Source organism: Pecten maximus, chromosome 15 (genome assembly GCF_902652985.1).
Source record: "Pecten maximus chromosome 15, xPecMax1.1, whole genome shotgun sequence".
In the NCBI taxonomy this organism is placed as follows: domain Eukaryota; kingdom Metazoa; phylum Mollusca; class Bivalvia; order Pectinida; family Pectinidae; genus Pecten; species Pecten maximus.
Genome location: NC_047029.1, coordinates 31,964,812 through 31,989,525, shown reverse-complemented (window position 1 = coordinate 31,989,525; position 24,714 = coordinate 31,964,812). Strand labels below are relative to the sequence as shown.

General features: G+C 36.9%; 1 protein-coding gene across 1 annotated transcript in view; it reads left to right on the top strand.

Moving 5' to 3' along the window:
* The first annotated feature begins 5,174 nt into the window (after positions 1–5,174).
* LOC117343903 overlaps positions 5,175–24,714 on the top strand; it is a 49,725-nt gene continuing 30,185 nt past the window's right edge. The window contains exon 1 of the mRNA XM_033906458.1: positions 5,175–5,538. Coding sequence (XP_033762349.1) covers positions 5,469–5,538 — 70 coding nt within the window. The 5' untranslated portion in view covers positions 5,175–5,468. The remainder of the gene's footprint in view (positions 5,539–24,714) is intronic.

Genomic DNA, 24,714 nt, shown 5'->3' with positions numbered 1-24,714 from the left:
GTGCCATGTATCAACTACGAACACTACTATAATTGTATATATTATATTGTAAATATGTTTTCTCTATACATCATGTCAGTATGTGAACAGATAATAAAATGAATTTGTGAATTTGAATTACAAAGTTATTGCCTTTGAGATTGTCTCGGTCTAGGCAATGAATGTATAACCTTGATCTGTTTATCACTATATTACATACATATACAAATATAGCCTTTTGATAAGGCCGATACATGGTTTTATGAACCTGAGAAAAAGTATTAACCGAAACTGAAGTGATAATGTAACTGACCCTACGAAAACATGAAACCCGTACAAAAACAGAAAAAGAAATATCTTTAAACTATAAACTTTACGTATTTTACAACAAATGTTCAATAACCACTGCGCCATCAGACCATTCCAATTCTGCATCTCAATGTTGTCAAAAGTCACGGCTAAATGTCAGGCCCTTCTTCAGGATCGGAGATGCCTTATCATGTATTGTCGAGTCAAAGATCAGAATTTCAGAATAAGGCTTGCTGTATCCTTCTTCAGTTTGATTAACAATTGTTCATAAGAACCCTAGGAAGGAATCAGTGATTTTTTTAATCTGAGGGACATAAAAGTGATCATTGTCCCCAATGGGACCTATGGCCAGTTCTGTGGGTTTCAAAGATCTACGGGGCCTACATTGATATGACATAAAATGAGACCAAAACAGATCTGCTATTTACATTGCATCACTTTGGATCTTTTTGTTTTCTATCTTTCCATTTTCGCACTATTTTCTTTTACCCTGGACAGGAATATCCGCAATTTTACCGGGGTAAGATTTTCTTATCTCACCCTAGGGGAAAGACAAGCTACACGCGCTCTTTGAACGTGTTCTTGTTCTCGATAGGGTGACGTTTGAATGTTAAATATCAGTAGTATTCACTAAAGAAATTATAATAAGTATTAATTATCAGAGTTAACTGAGTGTTTGGTGTTTTTTTCGACATGCTTATCGGAACTATATTTCGTATGAAATCAACATCGTAAGGTGTAAAGCGTCTGCTGCAGCCTTATCACAACAGCCATCCGCCGTCCATGTGTTGTTGTTTACAATCGTTTGGATTTGGATCACACTTCGGATTGGAAAACAGGGTAAGAGAAAAATAATCATTCACCCCTTTTTGGGATGAGATGGGGGATCTCAACCCTCGGGGGAGATTGTTAAGTCCTTAAACACTCGGCAAGCCTCGTGTTTGGTAATTTAACAATCTCCCTCCTCGGGTTGAGAATGTACCCCTATCTCGCCCCAAAAGGGGTGAAAGATTATATTATTCTCTGCCGCTGTTTTCTTCTGTTGTCGTTTTATGAATTCTCTACCTCTCATATACGTTGCAAGGACGCAAAATCCCATAACAAAACGCCCAGAGCCTGGACCTGGTCTTTGTCTTTTACAATGATAAGATAAGAAGTTACAATAAATGTTCGGCGTTTACACTAATGCTAAGCATTACACCAGTCCGCACTAAATACAGGAGCCGTTAAAGACCCCTTTTTGCTCTCTAGTGAAGAATTAAACATGGACGTGAGTTTAACCAGTGTTCTTTTGTTGTTGTGGTTGTAGCCTCGCTGTTTTCCAGTCAATTAGTGAAGCGATTGAGTCAAGTTTGTAAGAAACACTGCCGCATTATCTTTTTATCGGCATAAAGCACAAATAATCGGAATGCATAGCATTCCGGGGTAAAAGTATGGAGAGTTCGCCGAGTAATACAAGGAGTTTTCATGGATGTTACACCACTAACACTTTGATACAGGTCTTGACATTTACTATATCATATTTTTATTTCCTCTGTCATTGTTAAACTGAATATATTTTTCTTGCAATAAATGCAGACATAAATGAAAGGACGAGGTTTTTGCCTACCATCATGTGTAGTAATATCTATCTACATTTCTCTGAATTGTGTCGACATCATTGCATCTGTGGCAATACCTCATCGGCACATAATATTAAAACTTCAATTGGCTTAACCAGTCCTCATAGTATAGTCACAAAGAGAAACACACTTTATCATTTTTCAAAAAAGATTGTTATAGTTTGATTTTTGTTGTTTAATGTCCTATCAACTGCAAAATTTTGACTTTTCCAAAAACTCAACTTAAAGCGGACTTGCAACACAGAGTGCATTTCACATAATGCTGATGGTTATATCTATACGTGTGGAAAACTGGCAGTAAAGTATGCTGTCCGTGACATACGTTCTTTTAGCCCGAGTTTTCTCTGACCCTGTCACCATGTTTGGTGTAGGGCCAGAGCGCACTACTATTATGAAAACGTTGAATTCTCCGACACCGTTTGGTGTCGCTAAAAATCTGGTGCAAATACAATATCTCATTTATCCATTATGTAAGGTAGGTGTTATGTCGCTCCCGATTTTATTGTATTTGCACCAGATTCTTAGCGACACTTAACGGTGTCGGATAATTCCACGTTTTCATATAGTAGTGCGCTCTGGCCTTACACCAGACTTGGTGACAGGGTCAGAGGAAACTCGGGCTAGCGTTCTTTGTGTCGTCTGTTTGTTTGTTTGCTGTGCTTATCCCCTTGTAAGCAGCCAGGGTCATTTTGAAGCGAGGTCTCAGCGAGGAACAGTAATAGAAGTTGACCACCTCACTGAGCAACATTCGGGAGGCCCGTCACATATCACCCAGAGCAATTAGGATTAAGCATCTTGCCACTATAGCACAGACTGTCCCGTTTCTCAGTTTCTCGAGAAACACAAACCGACATTGGCCGGGAGTGTTTAACCATACATCTCGGATCTTCACCTGAGGTTACGTACGTGGCCGACTCTCACCGACTGAACAATCGTAAATTGAGTGAATGTTTCTTTAGCTGAATCAGAGACCTATATTAATAATCTTAAAAGTTAAAATAGCAATAGGTCACAGGCAATATCGCTAAAAATATGTTAAGTTCGATATAATGTACATGTGTATGTTTACGCCAATACGCGAATAAGCTTACATTAAACGGATTGTCTAACGTAGAGGAAGCAATTAACGTAGAGTTTTGTAATTAAAGTCTATACTTACTAACATAATGTACATTCTACCTACTAGAAAGTTAACACATAATTGAGTTGAGTAATTAAAGCCGTCTATACTTACTAACATACAGTTGTGTGATCGCACAACGTTCCAAAAACATCGTGCGCACAAATGTGCGATGTGCGATACAAACCGCACAAGTGTGCGATACAAACCGCACAGCTAACGATAGAGTTATAAATATTACGGAATAACTAGTTATACGAAAAGATATACGAAAAAAAAAATAAAAAAATAATGATATAAGATGGTCGCTTTTATATATACGTGCTGCATAACAATTGTTTTTTTTGCCATTTAAGTACCGTCATTTTGTCTCGCAAGTATTCGTAATGTTTTCGACGGCCTGGTGATTGTTATGCAGCACGTATATATAAAAGCGACCATCTTATATCATAATTTATTTTTTTTCGTATATCTTTTCGTATAACTAGATTTTATTTTTTTTCGTATATCTTTTCGTATAACTAGTTATTCCGTAATATTTATAACTCTATCGTTAGCTGTGCGGTTTGTATCGCACATCGCACATTTGTGCGCACGATGTTTTTGGAACGTTGTGCGATCACACAACTGTACCGTTCCAATCGCCAATCGTGCGCACATTTTCCTGCACGATCCGTATCGCACAGATCGCACATCGTGCGCACATCGCACAGCGTGGAACGTTGTGCGATCACATAACTGTAATGTACATTCTAGCTATAGAATTATGTCGGGAACCTCTGTATGACGGTATATATTCAAGTCAGATTTGGTTGCAAATATATACAAGAGTTGTCAGAAGACAATATAGCTCGCCGAACAGAAAGGCATCGTGACAAGGAACATCCAATACGGTTAGTAGCCTGTAACGAAGGTTAAAGTTTTCTTTATGACGTAGGTCAAAGGTCAAGATCAAGGTCAAAGAAAATGTCTTGTTAAACTGTACAAGGACCACACATGTTAAATACTTAAGCTGTACACTCATTAATATTGTCACAACAATGTCTTATATAAACAAACAAAAACTGAACTTAGCTGTCTACGGACACCGATGGTGGGTATATAGCAAAAGCTCCTCTGGAGATAAAAAAAAAAAATGTCGTTTATGGCATATCTGACTACACTTAAACTACAAAGTGTCCAAATGAACACGATTCATCAGGTGAACTTGAAGTAGTTACCGCTTGTCCTTCCGAAACACCTGGTCATAATACCCTTATACGTATTGAACTGTCTTCATGAAATGTATATCTTGTACGTCCTGTTTTATTGGTGCTAAGTTAGAACTATGTTTGTATGTCGCTATGCTTTTAATTTTTAAATACCAACTTATGATTCGAAAATAAAAAAAAAAAAAAACACGATGAAACACAAATATAAAAATGTGGAATGGACTTGACTTTGTGCAAAATATATAAATTTGAAGGACTACATCTAATAAGCCGGATTTGAAGATTTGAGTTTTACAGGGGTGTGTATTACAAACAGGATTTATCCCGCTAAGTACCTCACGTTTAAGGATTATAAATAGATAACGGACGTATAAGTATTCTTGCTATCATTTAGTAAGACTTTATCTACAAACGAAACGTGTTTATCTAATTCTGTTTAATCCACTTACACCAAGGCGCTTTCAAGGTATAGATATAATTGAGTCTCGTTTCCCTGTAATTCGTACAAAACTTAATAACTAGTTAATTAAAACATTACTCTATATATAGTCACACCTTGTTATTTCAAACTCTGATTTCGTGAAGGCTCTATCTAACTCGAAATAAAAAATGAAGTTCCGACATTAAAATTTCTGTTTAACAGATACTCGAATACTAGCGATATCTCGAAGTTTTTCATGGTGTTACTAACTTCGAGATGTCAGTCTGACTGTAATAGTGTGACATATTCCATGCTATTGTTTTCCGATAATAGAAATAGGTGTACACTTTATAAGCAGTACCTGTTTCACGAATGTGTAAACAATAGCTCCCTGTTACAAATAAAGAAAACATCATGGTCTATTTATACATATCACATGACTCGTTAGAGTCACGTGAATGATTTTATCCCGCCAGCTTCTATGTGCAGCTTCAGTAGCCCCGGAGCAGACGATACATACCAGCGCGTAATTGAAGGAGAACTATTTCTGGATCAGGTGATGGCATATACTGTCAACAGGATATTTATGTAAAAAATGTAACACTATGTTGTTATTCAAAGTGCTTGTTTCGGTATGTTTTATATTCTGGTGTGGGGATAAAGAGTAGCTATATAAACGTGCGCTCTCTCGTCTAGGTGGTAGGAGTGTGGAGCTTCGTCAGTAGACATAGTCAACCTGTATCTAGTGCTACATTTCTCAAGGAAGTTTCTTTTTTTTTAATTCTTCATACACGACCGACTTCGGGATGGAATGGTTCCTAATATGTGCGTTTCTAGTAACATCGACGCTACCCGGAAGTGACCAGCAATCCACAGGTAAGATCATATTATTTGTCTATCCCACACAAATAAAAAAAACACACATGTTTTTGGACAGTTCGTTTTTTAGTTCACAACGGTTTAGCTCGTTATTCAAGAAGTGGTATTTATCGAGCGCCGAGCTTTAAGTGTATGTAATATTAAACTCCTTGTCAAGTGACCTGAGTGTTTTAGCTGATCGTAAGTGGCTGGTTTCGTACCTCGGTATAGCTTTCTTCACGTTTCAGAAACCACACAGGTTCTAGGTAGGGGGCTCTGGATACGTCCGAGGGGACTCAGGAAAAACAGACTGTAAACATGTTGATGTTTAATGTCATTATGTTGTTATTCATAAAATATATATTGCGTCAATAATATAACGTTACATTTTATTATGACGTCACAAAAGAAAGGAAGCCGATTTGGTGGAATTTTAGATTACAAGAAATACTAACGGTTTTATTTATTTCGTGTGTGTAATATTCAGAGAAAATCCTATCTTGATTGTATTATGATATTACATTTAAAGTACTTTTTATACAATAGAAATAAATGAGTAAATAACGATTGACCATTAGTATGTGCATGTGAATAAATACTTGAACATTTCTACATCGCAGTTTCGAAATGCCGTACTTTCTTAAGTAGAAAATAAATTCATTTGTCTATTGATCGGCTCAAAATGAAATGAACTGATAGATATTACGTTCAGGTCAGTTTCATTTTTTTTTTTTTTTTTTTTTTTGGCAGAAAATAATAAAACAGTGATGATAACCAAGGAAACAGTGACAACCGATATAAACGATCTATACAATAGTCTTTTTTAGTATATAGGTCTCCCCTGAGACCCCCTCTAACAGGTGCGCGTGCAAGAGGAAATCGTGAGGTAAAGAGCGGATTTTCAAATTAACATGTTTAAGGCGCTTCACAGGTGGCCTAAAATAAAGTAAATAACAGGAGAGAAAAAACATAAGGTTTTCAACTCCAATTAACTCCTTCAATCTCAGACATTTTAAGGTAGATTTTAAAACATTTGAAGTATTTCGAAAATAAATGGTGAACCGTCGCGTTATTTTCTATGTCCTGAAGGTAGGCTATGAGAACTGTAGCTGTTATATATTTACCTGTCCTGAAGGTAGGATATGAGAACTGTATCTGTTATATTTAAACCTGTCCTGAAGGTAGGTTGAGAGAACCATAGCTGTTATATATAAACCTGTCCTGAAGGTAGCTTGGAAGAACTGTAGCTGTTGATCCATGGCAGGATTCGTAAGAAACAGCTAAATCTCGGATCTTATCTTTCCCCTTATTATTAACGACTTTTCTTCATAATCTATACCCTAACACTGACTCACTTTTGACCTTTAGCTGAGCGTTTGCTCCTGAGAGGAAGGTCTATTAAATTGGGACTCTGTCTGCTTGATATGCAGCTTTACACATTAGTGTTGTATAACCTTGTCCAGGAAAGATATGACAATGTAATGGAATCATACGTACCCCCCCCCCCCCCCCCCCCCCACCATTCACCACCACCACCTATACCCCCTCCCCTTATTCGTAGATGTCGGCCTGATATTGACCTAATTGTGTTAATGGGACTTTAAACCAACACCAAACCAGGTCCAACTCCAACTTGTATACGAAAAACCATGTGTGTCAATATCAACTGTATGTGTCATACTTCAAGCCCCTGACCACCTAGACACACAACCTGACAATCTACTTCTTTTACTTATCGTTAGCTTTAAGTTAAAGTGTTTGCAATAAAGACTGCGGATTGTCATTATGATGTGAGGAATAGGCTATCATGCAGACATGTCCTGCCCATGCTTGATATTTGTAAATGTAAATTTAACTTATTTTACAATAATTGCTAAAAAAGAAAAAAAATGCCAACTAATAATAAGCGCGAGAGTGTGACTTGATGGAAGCGCGTGACAGGCCTTTCTGTTGGAGGAAACCGGAGTATCCGGATATATCACGTGGCCGGACAGATGACCTCTAACCTGTGCACAGAAAATCGAAGCCCGGCTGCCGAGGATAAAAACGAGTATTTTACCATTGTGTAATCCAACAACCACATCCTCTTACGAGGGCTGATTGATAAGTTGAGAGCCTCATATTGAAGGATTTAAATTTTGCCGGACATAATGTATTATCTATACATTTTTGCCAGCGGTGTTTAAGGGCCTCAATGCCACTTTTATAGAACTACTTTTCTTGACTGTTCAGAAAGTCATCCACTGCATGTTAGGGTTAGGGTGCATGAAATGGCTGTTTTCAGGTTTAGAAATAGATCAAGTCTGATGGAGTGAGATCATGTGAATAAGGCGGATGCTCAATCAATTTGAAGCCACAATCTTGAATGGCAGCTATAGCAATGGCAGACTCTTTCACCATAACCCTACCCCTAACCGATTTTGTCACCCTATGACTGGCTGTTGGTGTCACATTAAACACACGTCATCCACTTGCTGGCTGTTGGTGTCCCTCTAGGCACATGTCATCATATGGGTGGCTGTTGGTGTCCCTCTGAGCAAATGTCATCCACTAATTGGCTGTTGGTGTCTCTCTAGGCACATGTTTTCCCATGGGTGGCTGTTGATGTCCCTCTGAGCAAATGTCATCTTATGACTGGCTGTTGGTGTCCCTCTGACCACGTCACACCGGGACTGGCAGTTGGTGTCCCTTTGAGCACATGTCATCCCATGGCTAGCTATTGTGAGGATATTTGACCTCAAACAAGCAAAAGATACCAGATTCAAATCAATAATATATGTGTCTACAAAATCGTTATACTACCACTATTCCATTAAAACATAACATTTCCTGTTAGTTTACTTCTGAGACCACCTTACGTTTGTTTACAAACAGCGAATCGGTGTATGTGTGTAAAACACTAACCCTCGGATAAAACAACACCAACAGGTAAAAAAAACATAATTTAACGAGGCCGAATAAAATTTCTTTAATGAATATGGAATCTTAATAAAACAAATCCTATATTGATTAAGTGTGCGCTAATGGGTCTCTGTTTTACCTGAGGAGGAGAGTAGGATTGCGAACAATTAGCGCCGTATCTCCTATGACGTCAATACCCCATTACAAACGTTTATAGCCGGCTTTGCCAAAAATCGTTCGCATGTTACACATACAAGCTCGCTTTTTGTGCTTTGTTTTTGCAAGAGAGTAGCAAGTGCTTTTTATGAGTATAATCCTTAATCTTACTTTCATCATCATGGAAAAACAAGTATATAAATCGGAGGTCTTGATCTTCTGCCCGTGTTATTTACATCTGTTGAACTCGACTGATCTGGATCCGGTTCCATCCATTCTACATCTGCCGATTAAAACCAAAAACATACGCATTGCCGAGGTTATATAAATAACTTCAAAATGCTATAAGTGCTTACAAAGTAGCGGATACAAAATGAAATGCGTAGTTCTGCGTAACCTTTGAACTATTTCATTGGATGTAAAATGATGACTTTTAACCTCTACACTTTGAGTGGCAATACATAAAAAAATATATAGATAAGTATCATCCATCCGTGCTGTTTGTTTTAAATGTCCTCGCAACCGTCAAGGTCATATGAGGACGAGTGTCTAGGGAGCCACCAACAGTCAAGGTCAAATGAGGACGGGTGTGTAGGGGAACACCAACAGTCAGGGTCATATGAGGACGTGTGTCAAGTAGACACCAACAGTCAGGGTCATATGAGGACGAGTGTCAAGGTGTCACCAACAGTCAGGGTCATATGAGGATGGGTGGCAAGGTGACACCAACAGTCAGGGTCATATGAGGATGGGTGGCAAGGTGACATCAACAGTTAGGGTTACTTAGTATATGTGGACAGGTGTCAAGGTGACACCAACATTTAGGGTCACATGAGGATGAATGTCAATTAGATACCAACAGTCAGGGTTACTTCGTATATGTGGACGGATGTCAAGGTGACACCAACAGTCAGGGTCAAAAGAGGATGGGTGTCAAGGTGACACCAACAGTTAGGGTCATATGAGGACGAGTGTCAAGGTGACACCAACAGTCAGGGTCAAAAGAGGATGGGTGTCAAGGTAACACCAACAGTCAGGGTCAAAAGAGGATGGGTGTCAAGGTAACACCAACAGTCAGGGTCAAAAGAGGATGGGTGTCAAGGTAACACCACCAGTCAGGGTCAAAAGAGGATGGGTGTCAAGGGGACAGCAACAGTCAGGGTCAAAAGAGGATGGGTGTCATGAGGAACACCTACAGCCAGGGTCATATGGGGACAGGTGTCAATTAGAAACTAGCCAGGGTCATATGAGGACGGATGCCAAGTAGTCAGAACAAAGGCACAGACAGGAAAGAAAGAAAAAGACTGGAAAGAAAGGCTAAGATAATGAATTCAAGTGTTGCAATTTGGGCAGCAGATCAATTTTGCTCTTTTCTTTGTCTTACGTATTTGTTTACTGAATGGAGTGCAATGGTGTTTTGTGTTGAATCAACATTCCAAACATTGTTTACATTATAGTTGCATATGTTTTCTTTTGCGCTTTTGGCAAAATGTATATTAAAGTTTTTAAACATTCATCATGATTGATTGAATTTTATTTCATATTAATACCATTGCCAGCTGTATGTGTTATCCTGGGGGTTGGCCGTAAAAGGCGTATCTGCTGCACACCCCCTCCCCATCCCCATACACCCTCTTCTCCCCATTCCCTCTCCATGATTCGTAAGGCAACTAAATTTTAATCTTTTATTTTATCACGTGTGTTGACACCTCGACATTGCCTCATCTGAATTCTTTATTAAAGCGCCTTCTCCTGTAAGGTCGGGTTTACTCGTTGTTAAACTAAAATGAACTAGTTGGATGTCACGCTATTGTGTCCAGTTGGGTGTGGAATTTCAGTGTGATTGCGCTATAAAATGGCGTTTAGAGTCTAATTACTCATAATAGACTCGTCCTTAAATGACCCTATTTTGGGTAAGACATGACCAACTAAGCCATAGTTAAACGATATGGCTGTCGTTCGTTATAAGGAGAAAAAAATCTGGTAATAACATATATTTTTGTCATTCGGTTTCGATATTATTAAATCTCAAACGCTACTTGGAAGGAATCTTCTTTGGAATTAATGAAAATCCAAGAAATAGGAATATGATAACTTAAAATGAGAAAGTAAGCCTAATGTGTTTCTTCGGGGGCTTCTTTTACCGAACACATATTGACATACATCCATAAAAGTAAGCCGTGGGTTAACGCGATGTATGGTGATGATGTTTTGGAGGTATGCCACAGCATTATAATCAGTGTATGGGGGGGGGGGGGGGGGGGGGGGGTATTGAACACGCACTATTCTCTATACCCGTCTGGCCATTCAGGCAGTACTGTATAGGTGGTCATTTCGCTGGTTGAGGACAGAATGTTTGCCTGGCGTGGTTGCGCGATATTCAATACCGCCGAACTAGATCTGACTTGGACAACTGCGTAATATTAGCCCCGTAAACAACTTTGTTTTCTTTCAGTTATGATTTTATTATTATTGTTTTTACATATTTCGGAAGCATTATGAGACTCATCTCGTTGACTAGTTACCAGGTAAACAAAGGAATGTACAAACAATATATTACAACACTGACAACTATCACGATTTCAAATGATATTTCGGTAAAAAGTGTTTAACACATACACATTTCTATGAATCTTAACGATCGAAAAGCTTGACAAAGAGGTCAATTATACCTGTTTATCCTCGCACATAACGTGATCAATGTATATTACGATAGACATTACAATATCAGGATTTAATCTTAAACATCAATACGATATTTAAACTAGAACGTGAAACATGGTAAATACAGTTTTATTCGGTTTAGCATTACTATTCTTTTGTGAAACAATAGTCGTGCCGAGACATACTACACATGCTTAACGCTCAGTATTTTGTGAGAGGGACAGTTGGTTCGCTCGTTCTCAGTATAATGTGACCGGGTGGGGTATCCTGCTGGGTGTCATTTGCAGTAAACCTTAATTGAGGTAGTCGGCATCAGTTCTGTGCTATCATAAGGAAGCAAACACGAACATACCGCAGTCTCCCAAAACACACACCACATTAACGCATCTCGCACACATGGAAGTCTGTCCTTAAAAGACAATAGCTGTTGATCGGATGTTAAACAAAACACAGGGGAGGCCGTCCTTAAAAGACAATATCTGTTGATAGGACGTTAAACAATATAGAGGGGAGGCCGTCCTTAAAAGACAATAGCTGTTGAAAGGACGTTAAACAATATAGAGGGGAGGCCGTCCTTAAAAGACAATAGCTGTTGATAGGACGTTAAACAATACACAGGGGAGGCCGTCCCTAAAAGACAATATCTGTCGATAGGACGTTAAACAATACACAGGGGAGGCCGTCCTTAAAAGACAATAGCTGTTGAAAGGACGTTAAACAATATAGAGGGGAGGCCGTCCTTAAAAGACAATAGCTGTTGATAGGACATTAAACAATATAGAGGGGAGGCCGTCCTTAAAAGACAATATCTGTTGATAGGACGTTAAACAATACAGAGGGGAGGCCGTCCTTAAATGACAATATCTGTTGATAGGACGTTAAACAATATAGAGGGGAGGCCGTCCTTAAATGACAATAGCTGTTGATAGGACATTAAACAATACAAAGGGGAGGCCGTCCTTAAAAGACAATATCTGTTGATAGGACGTTAAACAATATAGAGGGGAGGCCGTCCTTAAAAGACAATAGCTGTTGATAGGACATTAAACAATACAAAGGGGAGGCCGTCCTTAAAAGACAATAGCTGTTGATAGGACGTTAAACAATATACAGGGGAGGCCGTCCTTAAATGACAATATATGTTGATAGGACGTTAAACCAAACCAAACCAAACAAAACTTTAAAAATGAATTTGATATATGAACTGCATGAACTTTTATTTTATAAAGGTAGCTTCTATATATATCCATGTGACGTATACACTGTACATGATTATTATGTATATGAATATACATGTATCTATGTTCTCGCTTGTAGACGTGAAATTACACGAGACTGAATCCAGTTCCGTTTACACCGCAGTAATACTGTCGAAACAAAGTTATCAGTTCCCTGCAACATTAGTTATAAGTGCCAACATTTCTTGATAAAAATATACTTTTTTCCGAGATTGCAATTCTCGAACTTAACTTCAGGGTTATATATGAAACATGGGTTATGATTCATTTTAGAGTTCGGGCACTAGATACGTATGAAATGTGTATTGTACGTACATGTATACATGTATACATTTTAACTACTGAATGAGGTATCTAGACTTGGCGCGACAAGGCCATCTCAGCAATGTCATAGCAACAGACCGTATCACTGTTTTAATTGAACAAACGTTGTATTATATGAAATCAACCGTATTTATTTAGTACAGCACTTATTACCCTACTTCTGCCAAGCTTGCTTTTAACCATTTATGTGGTTTTTAAGCTTTTTCAACATTGGAATGTAGAATACACCAATAACTATCAAATACCAGTCGGTTTATACACAAGAGGAATCACATTACGGTGGACAACCGTACGTCTGTTCCGAATGTAGACACGCCGCACTTCTGTAATCTCGTTATATCTCGATAAATCTCGTTTGATATTATTTCAAAGACTCCCCAGTACCCTGATGCATACCATGCACGTCCAGACATTACACACCTGTCCGATATACAGCTTTGTTCAACATAGATAGCGAGAGTTACATGGCAAACGGATTGATTTTCCAAGTCATAACAGTTCAAGTATGATTTCAGACTTCGAATTAATGTATATATTTATTGCATTTTTGCCAGTGAAATATAGGCCTAGAAATTTATCAGACTTATAAAACTTATATTTTCACTGCAGCGGTGAGCAGTGAAAATATCAGATTTTGCAGTGAAAATATAAGTTTTCCGATTTTGACCAATCAGAGCAGACCTTTGTATTCACCTCGTTGCAACATGCTGATTTTTCCAATCGAAGCGGAGATAGATAAATTGGTTATTTTGCTGTATTTCTGAAATTTTCAGACTAATTTTTGACAAAATACTCAATTGACGTTAGCTTTTCATGCACAGATTATCCTAAAACAGCAGAAAACACTTAAATTGTGTTGACCAGTCCTTTCAAAATGGCGCCGTCAAGTTGACGTGGATTCACGTCACAAAGAGATGACGTCATTACTGATTCGCACACTTTTTGACACTATTAATTTTTCGATGTTTTGAATTTTGGTTTTTAAGTTTATGAAATGCAATAAAAAGAAAATTAAATGGTTTCAAGTTAAATATAACATATTTCACTCATATGACAGAATATTTCGATATTTTTCTCTGTGCTTCGCACTCGTGAAAATATCGATATTCTGTCATACTCGTGAAATATACACTCTGTATGTTATATTAAACGGGAAACCATTCAATATCCTCTCTCTATATATATAATTAATTTTTCTTTGTTTTCATGGTAAATACTCAAATGTGATTGATCGAAAAATTCTGTTCACTCTTCTATGAAAGAAATTCCGAGAATGGCGCGAAAAATGTGACGTCACAATACGACAATTGACGTTGCGCATTGATTTGAAAAAAATAATCCCATTTAAAACCAGTAAAATTGTACATAAAACATGTTTTAAATTAGAAAATCATTTTCAAAAATTAACAGTTTGCAAACAAAATTTGTTTCATACCCCGATGAAACTAAACAAAAAATGACATCAATGCTTAAATACATGCAAGAAAAAGAAATATGTCCTTGCTAATGTGAATGTATAAAAAATAACAAACAAAAAAACACGGATTTGCCTGCTAGGCCTTTCTGCCCTCTCAGGCTTCTGAGTCTTGTTTTTTGTTATTTATATACATGGATATAAATTAAGACTTAGAAAAAATAATATAACTGTTTTTTTTAGCTAAAAAAACACAAATATTGTTTTAATGATGAAGATACATATTATTGGGTTTTTTTGTACTACAGTGTGCTATAATCTATCTCAGAAAATGTAAAATAGTGATGCTGTTGCAGTCATGTATATTTGGTTGTTACATTGAGACATACAGTGGTCGCAATTTTAAATTGGCTTTGAGTGGCACAATCGTAAACCGATACGATGTTTCATAACCATAAGTGTTGCAAGCACGTAACACGTGTAACCGGATACATTCATTACAAAATAACACAAAATAAATCGACTATATTCTTCATTCCATTCTCAAAAATCAACAGCTTAACTTCATCGGCCAATAACAGCGAATAGGATGACTCATCTTAAGTTCGGAAGAATTCCGAGATAATGCGATATCTCTTTAGGAACAGATGGGACCGTTCAGCCAGATAACGTATCAATTATCTGCAATGAAGTTGCGCACCAACTGTATGTAAACCACGAACGTTGTCTGGTTGATATTGTTATTAATTGTCTGGAAAATCTGGTCGAAAATGCCATACCGTTGGTCACTGCATTCCTCTTGTCCGTTATCTAATGTCGGTGAACTTTAAGTAACACTACCATGGCGTACAGGGGTAGAATCACTCGGGTAAATAAAGATGCTCATTATTTCAAAAAAAGAGCTCCGGTCAGGTCGCTGGCTTTACTGGCGTGCAGCCTTGATATCCTGATAGATACTGTATATAGTTAGTCATATACTGTATAATTGGTTACATTCGCGAGAGATTTAATTACGCTGTATTATATTCGCGGTCATTAAATATATCGCGAAATTAAATACTCGGTGCATTTTTGTTTCTATATGTAAATACATATATACAGTAGTGTTTACTGAATAATGTTTACTAGGGGATGTTTGCAAAATTTAATATTGGCGGAACAATTCCGATTGGACCAACCGCGAGATATCAGCCACGTGATTTAACAGCTAAACCGTACTCGTGACTTATACATTATTTACAACACACACATGGAAAAAAAACGAAATGAGTTACATAATTGGGCTAATCACCTCTCCTTCTATAACTTAACAGCTTTTTTTATTTTCCAAACATGTTTTTTGGATTAAAACAATTTTCGCCCCATGCATTACTGATTAATCCTAGACGGAGGAACAGCAGTATGATGCAATTTTACTCATTAATCGGTATATAACACATCTACAACTACATGTAGATCTATATTACAAAAAATATGTAGTCCTTGAAGGAGAAACATTGATATGGTGTATCTTTACTCATTAATCGGTATATAACACATCTACTATGAGATTGGTATTAAAAGTGGTCTTTACTTGTTTGTCTGTACAGTTTTCTCCCATACCAAAAACACACCAAAGTCTTCAGCTTTAGATGGGTAGGCGATAATAACGTGCTTGCCTATAGTACACTGTGTCACCGTGTACAGTCTGTCATTTCAGTGTGACAACACTATGTAAAAATGCTTGTGATTCCCTGGGATCTCGTTTTTATATAACCATGGTTGTTGCAGATACATGTACCCCAAATAACCAGGCAGTATCCATGTGTACCAATTTCAGGGTGACAACCAAGTAGTTATGTTAAGTTCCATTCGAGTTTTGTCATATAACCCTGTGTTATCTCTATTCTTCCGTTTTGAATAATGAGCTTCTTTGATTTCAGGGCAACATATAACGAACATATATTTCATATAAATGAAATTTATTTTGATGCAGTATCTATCGAGTTAAACTAGACAGAAACTTGTCAAGTTACATATCGTAAATGTATTCCCTCCTGTCTGCCAAATGTGTATTGCATTAAACGCAAACTTGCCGTTCGCCTGTAACGTTATTTTGTAGATCTGATCAAAACGTAAGCGTATAAAACATTGAAGGCATGTAAACTATTTCTTACATACATCTGCCTGTTGATGGTGGTGCCGATAGGGGGCTCCAACATCGCGGGTCTGCAACCACTTACAATGGTTCTGTTTCGACAGGTATATTAGTTTTCACTCACTCGAGATGAAAGGCAATCCATACTAGAAACATTCCATTAAAATCAAGCCCAATGTTTAATATGTATGCTGAAACGTTCTATTGCAACCACAAACATACCGATATATTATACATTGTATATGGCCTATATTCCCGCATTTCTCGTATTAGTACCGTACATAAAACCATCGTCTAAAAAATCATTTAAATTCTATTATAACGAGGAAGTTGGAAACATTTACACTTATTTTGAGGGTAAAACAATTTGACACTTCTCCAAAAAATGTTCATATATCAGGCAAATTTGTGTTATATTTGTAATAACAGTATAAGATGTTACCTGGAATGGGGTCGAGTTGAACGTTATCGTCATAGACAGCATTGTCTGCAGACTTTATGGTTGTAAAGAATATTAGATAATAGACATTGGGTGTTGCGTGTCTGTATTAACATCGTGTTCGGTGTCATTGGCGGTTTAAACACATTACGTGAACAAATGAGACTTCTTACAAAAGCAAATGATCTTGCAATGTAAATCAACTGCATTCTACATGTAATTCATAATATTTCACACACAAAAAATTAATTATGTTGCACGACTTATGTTTTCTTATGATATAATAATTATCTTGTCACGTGCTGTTTGCGAATCCTGCCTATCATCACGACCAGTGCTCTATAGATACTGTTTGTACAGTCAATGTACGTGGACAGGTGTGGTCATTAGTACAGTATATATATGTATATATATAATCACCCCCTTCATCTCATTACGGGAACTGAATACACGCTGAGACTAATCGTGAAACATGGCTGCGCTCCAATATCGAATATATACATTATACTCTCTTGATATGAAAATGTTTATTTATACAGACTGTAATTACGACACTTTGGTTCTCTCGCCAAAGAATTAGGAATTGGAATTAGTCTCTCGTGTGGCACGTAATCATGTGACCCAATCTCTAGAGGTCACTTAATCACACGGTTTCATCCGTGGTGGTCTCAGCATCAACACTCTGTGTAACCAGAGTTATCGCCCATTAGCACGCTCTTCAGCTTCACAGAGTTTGTCGCACACGACGAAAACATGGTAGTGTCACTTCCAATTAGGATAACATCCGGGCAACCTTTTCCTGGTTGCGAATTCAACACGCTGCTAGTTAAATCACATGCGATATCAAGTTATGACATTTTCTTAAGAATAACAAATAGTATATTGTAATGTAAGTTAAACGTTTATTTCCTTTGGCGCATAACTGGCAATACATTATTAGCATCTTTAAGCATTTTTAATCAAAACATTTCATACAAGAAATTTCAAATGGCATATAAAATCTGATATTATTCCTAACATATTCCAATTTTTTTTTTTGTTTTTTTTGTTTAACGTCCTATTAACAGCCAGGGTCATTTAAGGACGTGCCAGGTTTTCGAGGTTGAGGAAAGCCGGAGTACCCGGAGAAAAACCACCGGCCTACAGTCAGTACCTGGCAACTACCCCACGTAGGTTTCGAACTCGCAACCCAGAGGTGGAGGGCTAGTGTTAAAGTGTCGGTACACCTTAACCACTCGGCCACATATTCCAAATGCATATACATAATTGTATAATTAAGATATTGATAGCTTTGAATGTATAACGTTAAATATATATAAAAGTATATCATGAAACGGAAACTGCATTTTGTTTAATTTCACAAAAGGAAATGTGTAATTATATTATTTTTATTGTTAACTATTCTCGTTCTATTTTATTGGTTAATTGTATTTTTCGGAGAAATCATTTAGCTTGTGTGGGGATATTGCCAAATCTTCTCCTAATGTTAATTTCCGGTCTATTTATTTCAATAAACATAACATAAGAGGTATTAACCCTTAATTTTTACACGCGAGTAAGTGTACGCAGTCTCTCTGCGTTATACATATGAGATAATGGGAGTCCCATGGCAATAGTTTGGAACAAGCTTGTTAAAGACTGTTATAGATAGTGACACGTGACTATATCAAATAATTCATTCTGTCAGATAGTACCGTTACAATTGAAGGGATTTACTATGTCGTCACTTCCTGTAATCAACCTATCATTAAAGGCACGTGGTTTCTATACTTGCATATAACGTATTTTAAACACTGAAATCCAATATAGAAAATAGCATGTCCACTGCAAACATTTACACATTATGCCAACACCAAATACTGTGTCAACAACACAGGATGTCAAAAACACATAATGCCAGCACCAAATACTGTGTCAACAACACAGGATGTCAACAATACATAATGTCAACACCAAATACTGTGTCAACAACACAGGATGTCAACAACACATAATGTCAACACCAAATATCGTGTTAACAACACATTATGCCAACACCAAATACTGTGTCAACAACACAGGATGTCAACAACACATAATGCCAACACCAAATACTGTGTCAACAACACATGATGTCAACACCAAATATTGTGTCAACAACACATGATGTCAACAACACATAATGTCAACACCAAATACTGTGTCAACAACACATTATGCAAACAACAAATACTGTGTCAACAACACATGATGTCAACAACACATACTGTGTCAACAACACATGATAATGTTAACACCACTTATTGTGTTAACATCAAATAATGTTAACAACATAAAATGCCTACACCAAATAATGTTAACAGCACATACTGTCAACACCAAATACCGTGTTAACATATAATGTCAACACCAAATACCGTGTTAACACATAATGTCAACACCAAATACCGTGTAAACATATAATGTCAACACCAAATACCGTGTAAACATATAATGTCAACACCAAATACCGTGTTCACATATAATGTCAACACCAAATACCGTGTTAACAACATATAATGTCAACATCAAATACCGTGTTAACATATAATGTCAACACCAAATACCGTGTTAACATATACTGTCAACACCAAATACCGTGTAAACATATAATGTCAACACCAAATACCGTGTAAACATATAATGTCAACACCAAATACCGTGTTCACATATAATGTCAACACCAAATACCGTGTTAACAACATATAATGTCAACATCAAATAATGTGTCAACAACACATGATGTCAACACCAAATACCGTGTTAACATATAATGTCAACACCAAATACCGTGTTAACATATAATGTCAACACCAAATACCGTGTTCACACATAATGTCAACACCAAATACCGTGTTGACAACACATTAATGTCAACACCAAATACCGTGTTAACATATAATGTCAACACCAAATACCGTGTTGACAACACATTAATGTCAACACCAAATACCGTGTTGACAACACATTAATGTCAACACCAAATACCGTGTTCACAACACATAAATACCAACACCAAATATTGTGTTAACCATGTATATATTATGTGCCAATACCAAAACTACGTCAAAATTAGTTATTTAGCCAACAGGATATATTGTATTGATACCATAAGTAGTGGGCGTTATGTATCCAGATTGTAAAAACCATAGTGAAGGGATTTACTTTGTCGTCACTTCCTGTAATCAACCTATCCTTAAAGGCAGATGATTTTTATACTTGCATATGACGTATTTTGAACAGTGAAATCCAATATAGAAAATAGCATGTCCACTGCAAACATACCGCAACAAAATCAATGAATTTGTTTACACATAATGTCAACACCAAATACTGTGTTAACAACACGTGATGTCAACAACACACAATGTCAACACCAAATACTGTGTCAACAAAACATAATGTTAACACCAATTATTGTGTAAACACCAAATAATGTTAACAACATAAAATGCCAACACCAAATAATGTTAACAGCACATACTGTCAACGCCAAATACAATGTTAACACATAATAATGTCAACACCAAATACCGTGTTTACAATACCTAATGTCAACACCAAATACCGTGTTTACAGCACAAACTGTCAACACCAAATACCGTGTCCACATATAATGTCAACACCAAATACTGTGTTGACAACACATTAATGTCAACACCAAATATTGTGTTAACAAAAAAAAATCTTTAACAGGAAATAATATACAATGACCATGTATATATTATGTGCCAATACCAAAAATACGTCAAAATTAGTTATTTAGCCAACAGGAAATATTGTATTAATACCATACGTATTGGGCACGATGTATCCAGATTGTAAAAACCATCTATTGTAACCGTATACAATGACATGTAGGATATGACAATGAGAAAATATAACAAGACATATTCCACATCCAAATAAACATGAACAATGGTCAATCTGAAATAGAACACGTTTTATTGTGATATTAGCGTTACGGGACAGGCATGTCCTCCGTATTAGACCAGGTGTCTGTGTGTAAATAATGATAACAGTGCTAATAACCATTATGGATGTACGTCATCTTTGACCTTTCCACGGCGTGAAGTGTACACGTCATCAGTCCAAACTAGGCGATAATCCCTACAGAAGGAGATAACATTGTCGTTTATCCCACGTTTATGTTTGATGACAGTGCCAAAAGCTATTTCTCATCTATACGTGATAACAGGCGGAATTAAGGTATTTTATTCCAGATGTTCCTTTATCAGTTATAGAATTAGTATGTTGTAAAATAAGATCACTTTCTGTAATCAATGTGAACAGAAAAATACGTGGTTACTTATTGAAAAAGATGTTATTGTAAGTATTTGCGTACTACTGAACGTACATAGTATGTTATGTTTAATGAATTAATTCTTTATTTTCATATTGCCCGAGAAAACTATCGTTGACAAGTGACATGTCAATGATTTATGAAGAATTCCAACCTCGATAAAAATAAATTATGTTGTTCTCGCAAAACGAGAGCAGATGTCTGATGTGACAGAATGCAGCAAAACTTTGTAATTCGGTGACTGACCCAGCCATTACAACAAATATGCTGCACTTTAACAAAGAATTGTGTTATTGGAACGTCTATGTGTGGCCATATATAATTACGTATATCAGTATGTGAGTTTATATTGTAAATATTAGATTGATTATGTCAAAACATGATAGGATAAGTGCGGCTTCATGCACTGAAAAAGTACATGGATACGAACGTTACTCAAATAGTTTGACAGACCAGGCGAATACGGTCGTTACGCATAGTTTGACAGACAAGCGAATACGATTGCTACTAAAGTTCGGCAGAAAAAATATTTAAAACGTATGAAAATCATATGCAAATAATCATTTCAAAGGAAAGGGTTTTCATAATGTTGATGTAACTTGTGCCCAATATCTTTGCTTTGTGGCAATGAAAAAAATGTTTGAACTAAACTGCTTTAACTATTCAGGGAGATAAAGGGAGATAATTAAAGAAAGCGAGACATTACATTATAAGGACAAAATATTTGAATTTTGATGATGGTGTTCTATAATATAGACAATTCTAAGTGATTTTCAGCTCTATATAAAGATTTAGTAATAGGAAGGGTCATGTTCATTATCTTAACATCTCCACATCAAAATTAAATGTAATAAAATTAAACATTAAACCACAATATTTAATACTGTAAATAGTACCAAGATACGTCCGTATATTAGCTATGACGGTTTCCATGGTAAGTCTCATGTGTGTTGTAGTAAATTATAAATAACATTAATATGTTTTATGAGATTTTAATCTGATATGTCGTCTATAATGATGTAATTTATTTCGTTTGTTGTGACGTTTATAAGGCCACGTTTATTGTTTCCGACACATTCGGCCTCCGCGGCCTACGGCGTCATAATAACGAGACACAACAGGCGTGGAAAAGAGACTCAAAATGATATAAACTATATATACATTTATATCGTCACTTTGAATTTTATGCTTTATCGACGACATCCGCCATCAAATCTAGGTCGACTTAAGGCCAGGTCAGGATAGATCCTCTAACTGAGAACATGGTTAGTGATAACCGGAGTTGATTCTCTCGAAACTCGAGAAAGCGTCTACTTGTTTGTCCTTAAAACATGCTGCTGTGTTCACGGGGACATTACCAGTGCGGTTCTACTCTAGCATGACCCTTCATGTTAGATGTCTCTGGTGTCTTCGGTCCAGGGGACATAAGAAACACCAAGAATAACCCATTCTGTTGTCTACATGTTGACAGAGTATAGAGGAATAGTCAAACAGTGCCTGTTGTAATAGTTCAGATCGTGATATCCTCCTTTCCTTACTGTCTTTTCTTTCGTTTGAAGTTTTGTTTTTACCCTTGTGTCCCCTTCTCCACCTTTCCCGGATGTGAGGAAGTGAAGAAGAGGGTAGTGGAATGGTGATATACTTCGTAAACCGTAAAAACCTAAAATGGTGCTCCATAATGTTTGACTTACAACTTGACAGGTCTTGGACAGATTACCTTGGCACATCCATATAAGAGAAACCTTCAAAGAGAACATGTTTTCCCTTCCAACGATTTGCAGTTCATCATGAATTTTTCCTGTTTTGTTATGCTATCCTTCTAGTGTTTTTGTTTTTTCTTTTTGTTCTTTATTTATTAATTCTAAATTTCTAAACGCTTGCATATTTTGTTTCAAATATCATCTTATTTTTTATTTCACTTATATCGTTCATTTAATGAAGTCATCAGTTACACATCCGCGTGTCTCGCCATTCTAATTAACGAACGTGTTTCTCAATGTAACATGATTAAAAAACTTAGGATATATCAATCAGACTATTTAATGTTACATTTCTATACTAAAATAAAATTGATATTTACATTATGTTTAAACAAGTGTTTGCACTAATGTACAGACCGACGCTAGAAATGTACTGCGCCACACCGTGAACGTCAAAATATGTAAAACAGTTCATCATCATTACGGGAAAGTTTGTAATGTACAAAAATAAATGGGGAAAACACTTCCTGTCAAAGTCACAGACAGCAAAAAGCTATAGGAAGAGTTGTTTGGCACCTTATGATGGAGTAGTTGTTGAACTCAGCATTGATTTCCAAGTACATGTAACGAGCGTCCCGAGAGTTCTCTCAGACTGAAAACTTGCTGCTGGGCGAAATATTCTGATATCAAGCAGATTAAAAAACGGTAGTTTATTTTAAGATCAGGTGTGTGCATTCAGCTGTATCTAACAGTTATAAAGATCATAAAAACACCAGGTGATACGCGATATTTATCTTATCGCCTGGCTAGATTTCCCCGTCTCATTTCGGTTCTGACGTTGGTACAGGAAGTGGGGTTATTTCATGTGATTCCATAACAAATTAGTACGGTTTGTGTATGTTGCGTAGATTTAAAACTGCAAACTTACAAATTGTTCCGTCTCAGTTACCACTGTAATGACAGGAAATACTGTTTGATATACAATGCTATTTTGTTACTAACCTTAAACCCCTTCGAGAAATTAGTAGATGTTGAAGGTCTGCGATAAATACAAAAACATTCTACCGATAATGAAAATCGTTGTTATCTATTAATTATTCATATGACTGAAAATAATTTAAAATCAGCGTAGTTTGTACTCAAAACAAAAAAAATGTATCAGGAAGCTTATATGATTTTTTATGATTCAAAATAAACTGTCAGTTTCCTTCCAGATTCTGTAAAAGAATGGAAATCTATCTCTTCACTTTGTGGAACAATTGGTTCCCTGAATATAAGATGATTTAATGAGGAACTGACCCACTATACCTTACTGTGTTGTAGTGAAGGTTTGTGGGCGACATCATAATCACATTTGGAATATTATTTTTCCTTATGCGATATGACGGCAGATATGTTCGGTGTTTGTTGATATACATAGGCGCTTCCGTTGTCACCACCTTAACTGTCCGTTGAGATTGTGACTTAACCCGAATTTGACCTAGATTTATATTGCGGGTGTCGTCGTAACCTAGATTAATATGGCGGGTGTCGCCGTAACCTAGATTGATATGACGGGTGTCGTCGTGACCTAGATTTGTATGACGGGTGTCGTCGTGACCTAGATTTGTATGACGGGTTTCGTCGTGACCTAGATTGATATGACGGGTGTCGCCGTGACCTAGATTGATATGACGGGTGTCGCCGTGACCTAGATTGATATGACGGGTGTCGCCGTGACCTAGATTGATATGACGGGTGTCGACGATGAAGCAGAAGACGCTTACTCTTCCAGAGCACGTGGTCCTATACTCTTTATGCTTTATAGGAGTCTCCATGCAAATCTATAATGTCGTCTATGATTTGCCGTCGTTTAATAAATGTTGAGTTTGAATTAGGGTTGTTTATGATGTCGGTGTTC